General features: G+C 56.1%; 3 protein-coding genes across 4 annotated transcripts in view; 1 reads left to right on the top strand and 2 right to left on the bottom strand.

Annotated features, from left to right (window-relative positions):
- The first annotated feature begins 455 nt into the window (after positions 1–455).
- LOC113201771 (probable tubulin polyglutamylase TTLL9) lies at positions 456–4,024 on the top strand. Its single transcript, XM_052274149.1, has 10 exons — positions 456–491; positions 860–1,026; positions 1,290–1,365; positions 1,614–1,750; positions 2,279–2,573; positions 2,647–2,790; positions 2,991–3,128; positions 3,203–3,375; positions 3,471–3,613; positions 3,905–4,024. The coding sequence occupies exons 1-10, from the start codon at positions 456–458 to the stop codon at positions 3,979–3,981; spliced, it is 1,386 nt and encodes a 461-aa protein (XP_052130109.1). The 3' UTR covers positions 3,982–4,024.
- A 205-nt stretch (positions 4,025–4,229) lies between these two features.
- Positions 4,230–5,559, bottom strand: LOC127751097 (uncharacterized). Of its 2 annotated transcripts, none has more exons than XM_052274140.1 (4): positions 5,383–5,559; positions 5,025–5,261; positions 4,830–4,935; positions 4,230–4,736 (listed from the first exon to the last, which is right to left on the bottom strand). In XM_052274140.1, the coding sequence occupies exons 1-4, from the start codon at positions 5,521–5,523 to the stop codon at positions 4,648–4,650; spliced, it is 573 nt and encodes a 190-aa protein (XP_052130100.1). In that variant the 5' UTR covers positions 5,524–5,559; the 3' UTR covers positions 4,230–4,647. The 2 variants fall into 2 exon arrangements, with proteins under 2 accessions (XP_052130100.1, XP_052130099.1); XM_052274139.1 differs by having other exon boundaries at positions 4,830–4,944; positions 5,383–5,556.
- LOC127751096 (uncharacterized) overlaps positions 5,415–5,597 on the bottom strand; it is a gene marked incomplete in the record, with an annotated part of 27,702 nt that continues 27,519 nt past the window's right edge. The window contains 1 exon segment of the mRNA XM_052274138.1: positions 5,415–5,514.

Below are 5,597 nucleotides of genomic sequence, written 5' to 3'. Positions count from 1 at the left end.
ATTGCGATGACAACCTGTCTATGCGCTACACATCTCTCATCCGAGCGGCTGCGGGGCGGGGCGGGGCTCACTGCCAGCGCCATGTACCTAATGATGGAATCAGAGAGGGAATGCACCCGCCGCCCCGCCCCGCCCTGCGGCGAGCACGTGCACACGTGGCGGGGCTCTACTCACGTGCCCGTGCGGTCGGCAGCTCTTCTCTCGACCCGACCCCGCCCCGCTCCATCTGCTGGGTGTTCCGCGGTGTTCCGCCCGCGCCGCCCCCGCGGAAGCGCTGCAGCAGGAGCAGCGGCACTGCTTCGCGGGGGTGCGGGTGGCAGTAGCGGCGCTCAAAGACAGCAGCTATAAACTCCCCGCGCGGGTGTCTCGTTGTCGTTGCAGAGCGGGCGCACCGGCGGGCGCACAACCCCGAGCACCGCAAGAAGGTGCGCTTCCGCTGCGACTTCTGCCCCACCATGAAGGACGTGCTGCGTGACCGCGGCTGGGAGGAGGTAAGTAAGGCGGGGAGGGAGGGTATGAGGGAGGGAGGGAGGGAGGGAGGGAGGGAGGCTCGGGCTGCGCCAATACCGATGTGTATCGAATATTAGATTCGCCGTGGTTCTGCAGTGTGTGTTGTTTGCGGTCGGTGTTTGCGATTGTATTGCCGGTCTGCAGCCGCGCTCGCACTCACCAGAGTACCACTCATCCGAAATAAGCACTCCGCGCACTGCACGACGGGCCTACTTTACCCTCTCTCACAGGGGGAATACATTCGACTTGCGGGGCTGTCATCGTGCAACAACCGACAAGAACCGTGCGTTTTCATTCTCGCTGCTCTCACATCTGTGCTTCCCTCTCTCTCTCTCTCTCCCCCGGCCAGGTCGAGGGGGACGACGAGTTATGGAACTTGTTCTGGTGCGAAGTGTCCCAGCTACGCGCCACCCTGGACCACAGGCGGCTCGACTCCAACCAGCGCGTGCCGCACTTCAGGAACCACTACGAGCTCACCCGCAAGAACCTGCTGTCCAGGAACCTCAAGCGGCTCCGGTGCGTAAAAGTGCGACGCCGCGTCCGCGACCTAGCAATCTTTGAATCCACAAGTTGACAGGAAAGTTCATCGTTCCGACACAACACAACACAATCTTGTATACTGGAGCGCGTCGCGCTGACTGGGATGGGCGACGGGGTGGAGGTGGGGGAGGGAAGGCCAAGTAGGATGGTTTGCCTACCTGGCCGGCGCTGCTGTCGGTGGTTGGGAGCACGATGGGCTGCCTATCTTGGGGCTGACTCTGACTCGCGCACCGTTGCAGGCGCAACCTGATGCGGCAGGGCCGGACTCAGGAGGCTGAGATGTGCGACTGCATCCCCGTCACCTTCGAGCTCCCGGTAGGCCCAAGTCTTTGGAATCACTTAGTTTGATGAACACCATCAATGACCATTGCATGTCCTAAAGGTGACGAGACATCCACAAAATAAATAGTTACGTTTAGGACAATAGCACATCGAACAACTGACAACCAAATAGTCATATTTTTTATAGTGGTAAAAAGCCATTTCTTTAACTTACATGCATAAACTGTGTGACGATTGACAATTCATTACTTGTGGGCTCCTTATCTCCTTGCTTGGAACAGAGTGAGCACCTGATGTTTGTTGAGGAGTTCAGGCGAAAACACGGAGCCACTTGGATCATCAAACCATCCTCTGGGTCACAAGGCAGGGGCATCTTCATCTTTCAAAAGCAAGTACAGTCTTTAAAGCTTTTAACTTGACCGTAAAAGTCTAAAGTGAAAAAATGAACACAAATATGATGATTAATACTGACATTTTTGAAAAAAGGGCAAATGTTGTTGAATAAAACCAATATAAAAATAATGATTTTCGATAATGTGGGTTAGGTGAACTGTATATAGTAAACTAACCACAAGACCAATAGCATTTCAGTGATTTCAGTTACAAAACCTAACCTCAAACCGGATCCCACAGTCATCACTTACCTGTTCAAATTTGCGTAAGGCAGCAAGCATTCTAAAACGATCGCCGTCGAAGACCAAAGAACTTGAATTTAATCCCTGGAACAAAGTTTTCTGAAAAGCCGACAGAGGATGTAGAAACCATAAAAATACGAGTGAAAAATACGTAACCACTCACTACAGGCCGCCTGCCGCCCACTACTGACTACTGACTGAGGCTTACAGGCTGGCCACTGCCATCAAAAATACATCATTAAACAATTTATTTATTTTTCATTATTTTTGATAGAATATTAAGAGGGGTACATCGAAACCTGTTCAAACAGGCTAAAAGAGCTCAACGACTGGAAACAGGCAAAAGAAGCGGCGATTCAGAACGCCTCAAAGCCTGGGTCAAGGGGTGCCACCTCTTCCGCAGCCCTCGGAGTCGGCAGGGTGGGTAGCGCGACGGCGAGCGCCGTGCCCGCGGGGGGCGCCAGCCAGCAGCCGCCCGATACCGTACCGACCACCGTGGACTTGGAGGTCATGCCAGAGGTGTGGGTGGTGCAGAAATACATCGACAGGCCCTACCTCATCGCCGGGAAGAAGTTCGACATCCGCTTCTACGTGCTAGTTACTTCGGTACGTTCCCCCTGGATGAACTACGTTTTTGTTTAATACACTTGCTGAAGAACTCTCCTCCTTTTGTTGCCAGTTTCGGCCTCTGAAGGTGTGGATGGCTCGCGAGGGCTTCGCTAGGATGTGCGGTGACGCTTACGACCTGCGGTCCCTCAATAACCAGAGAGGGCACCTCACCAACATGGCCATCCAGCTCAAGGGCAACGACACTGACGTCCCGGTAAGTCCAGGCACCCCTACTCGTTTGTGGCGTTGAGGACCGCGGGCATAAGGCTCCACAACGACTGGCTGCGGTCGCGGGGCCACGCCGTTCGGTACGCAGCCCGCTAGACAAGGCTGCCCGTTTGGCGCGGGGAGTACTGTCGGTGCCGGGGCATATCCCGCGCCCGAGAACTACTCCCGCGTCGACCTGCCCCGCAGGGTTGCAAGTGGGGCCTGCGGCGACTGCGCCAGTTTCTGACGACGGCGCATGGCCCCGCCGACGTGGACCGCCTGTTCCAGAGGATCGCCCATGTGGTCATGACCAGCCTGCGCTCCGTCCAGCAGGCCATCCTACAGGTAGGGCATACGGGAAGGAGGAAAGCTGTCTTCCGAATGTCTTCGACGAGGCCCATCCGCCATCCCCTCTCCAGGACAGGCACTGCTTCGAGCTCTACGGCTACGACGTGCTGCTGGACGAGGAGCTGAACCCCTGGCTGCTCGAGGTGAACGCGTCCCCCTCCCTGACGGCCACTGACCCCGAAGACTACCGCCTCAAGTACCAGCTCCTGGAGGACGTCCTCAATGTCATTGACATGGAGGGGAAGTGGGTTTCACGCCACGTAGTCAAACCTGTGATCGTTATGACAGCGTTTTATACATCGAAATTAATGTTTATGCGACTGGTATCGTTGCCTATAGGCTGACTGGTCACGAGCGGCAGGTGGGGGGTCTCGACCTGCTCTGGGACGACGGCCCGGTGTTCCGCCGGTGCCCCGAGGGATCCTGCGGCGTCCTGAGGCCCCAACCCCCAAACCAGTGCCGGTCCCTCAACGTGATGCTAGGTCAGGACACGAGTCGTGACACCCAATATGCTTTATGGTGATGACAGGTGCCCAACTCGGAAAATTCGTGTGCGCCGTACTCCTAAACGTCAATAAGCACCTAACCAAGTGTGGCTACGACGAAAATTTCCGTGACAGATGGTGTGTCACGCCCACACGCTGGCGTGTGGGACAAAATGCTGTGACACAACACACGGTGTCACGTTTCATGTTGTACTTAACTGTTCGAAGGAAATGCCAAGGTATTACCTCGGACACAATATTTATACCTCGAATTCGTTGTTGTTCCAGGATGTTACAACAACAGAACGGAGCAACTAGAAGAATTAGGGAGATGGCGTGAGATTCTAGCAGAACATTCTGTTTAGTTGACTATAGATGTGTACAAAAGTAAGGGGAAACATATTTTTTTAGAAAAAATTTATTCATTGTCCACTTTACAACTGTTGTGCTGTTCGGATCCAATGTTGTACGTGTCTTATCACAATATCTCTACAATATGTACATTATGTTCAGCAGATTAATATTTATAACAGTCAAATCGTATAAAAAGGCATTAGAAACTTGTGCAAAATTATGTCTGGATCCCGAGATGCACGCAAGATAGAAAATGTGAACTTTTTAAACAATTATTTTCAACTCGGCTCTCTTCTTTCACTCAGACTCTTTGTTCACATGACTCGGTACTCTGCTGATCATCGATCAAAAATTTATCTTTTATCACATTTTCCCCTCCTCTTCAAAAACACAGTCAGGTTCGCAACACGGTTCGGCAGCGCGGACAATATAATTGCGAAAATAGCTATTAAAACAGCTGTAGGCAATAACAGCGAAGGAAAAAACGGTAACTCGTAAAGCGAAAATTTTTCTTCTTCGGATGGAGTTAGTCTGATGGTGGTAGGGGCGCGTGGGGTGGGTTGGGGGAGGACAACTCCAGGGGTCCTCCTCGGCGCGTCGCGTGGTTCCAGGGCGGCCGCCACACGCGGCCAGGTCTATCACGGGGCTGCCTGGCGGCGAGCTGCTCGGCGGCCTGCCTAGCAGTTGCAGTCGCAGGCGCAGCGGCGGACACGCTTCTCACGGTGCAGCAGGGCGTCCACGCTGCGGACGGACCGGGGCTGCACGTCTGTGGGAACAATCACATTGTCGGCTTTAGAGGAGCAAGTCCCTGTGAGCTCCCGGGCCCGAGGGTCCTGGCGGAGAGAAATCGCTGACTTACAGTGCGGCCTGGGCTCCTCCTCCTGCGGGGGCACGGCGTGGATGGGGGTCCTCTGGTACGGTGGGCGCAGGGTGTCGGCGGGCAGGGGCGCGGGCGGGCCCTGGGGCTGCTGGGCCTGCAACAAGAGGCGCTTTGTGAGGTCGGGTGGGGTTAGAGTTGCACCGGGGCCGTCGACGACGCGGACTGTTAACCGACCTGCTGCATGTCCTGGGGGTGCTGGAAGGCACGCGCCTCGATCACCTCGATCGGAAGGATCTGGGGGCCGGAGCCGTCCTGGGGCTGCATCTGCTGCAGCTGGTGGAGCTGCTCGAGGTGCTGCAGCTGCTGGGGCGTGAGGGAGCGGCCCTCCATCTCGATGGGTCCGTCGCGGCCCTCAACCTCCACGGTCATGGCGGCCTGCACGGGCACGCCGCGGAGCTCGAGGGGCACGCCCTGTGACAGACGGGGCAGCGGTCAGGGGACAAACGTTACAGCATCACATCGAACTGGCCGACTTATTTTCGTGCTATAACGCCCTCCCGATTCTCCTGCAGAAGCTGAGCACCCGACTCACCTGGCCCTGGAAGCCGCGTCCCCGGGGCGAGGGTGCCGGCCCCTCGGGGAGGTTAGGGAAGAGCCTGCCCTGGCGGGGCGGGTGGCTGTCGTGCTCGAAGCCTTGGGCCGCGGCGAGAGGCACATGCTGGGGGGCGTGCATGGTTACGAGGGGGGTCTGCTGCGGGAAAGCAGAAAGAAAGCCGAAACGATAAGCAAATGGCCGAGTGGCGGGGC

The sequence above is a fragment of the Frankliniella occidentalis genome, unplaced genomic scaffold (genome assembly GCF_000697945.3).
Source record: "Frankliniella occidentalis isolate FOCC.00 unplaced genomic scaffold, Focc_3.1 Scaffold341, whole genome shotgun sequence".
NCBI classification, from domain to species: domain Eukaryota; kingdom Metazoa; phylum Arthropoda; class Insecta; order Thysanoptera; family Thripidae; genus Frankliniella; species Frankliniella occidentalis.
The sequence above is the reverse complement of the archived record's forward strand: the minus strand, read 5'-3'. Positions and strand labels throughout refer to the sequence as shown.

Excerpts from the sequence above, each read along its gene's own strand:
- LOC113201771 (XM_052274149.1), top strand. The coding sequence starts at position 456 with ATGAAGGACGTGCTGCGTGACCGCGGCTGGGAGGAG. Across the intron at positions 1,027-1,289 it reads AGGAACCTCAAGCGGCTCCG|GCGCAACCTGATGCGGCAGG; the intron begins GTGCGTAAAAGT and ends GCACCGTTGCAG. Across the intron at positions 3,614-3,904 it reads GTCCCTCAACGTGATGCTAG|GATGTTACAACAACAGAACG; the intron begins GTCAGGACACGA and ends TTGTTGTTCCAG.
- LOC127751097 (XM_052274139.1), bottom strand. The coding sequence starts at position 5,523 with ATGCACGCCCCCCAGCATGTGCCTCTCGCCGCGGCCCAAGGCTTCGAG. Across the intron at positions 5,262-5,382 it reads GACGCGGCTTCCAGGGCCAG|GGCGTGCCCCTCGAGCTCCG; the intron begins GTGAGTCGGGTG and ends CGTCTGTCACAG. Across the intron at positions 4,737-4,829 it reads GGAGGAGCCCAGGCCGCACT|ACGTGCAGCCCCGGTCCGTC; the intron begins GTAAGTCAGCGA and ends TTGTTCCCACAG.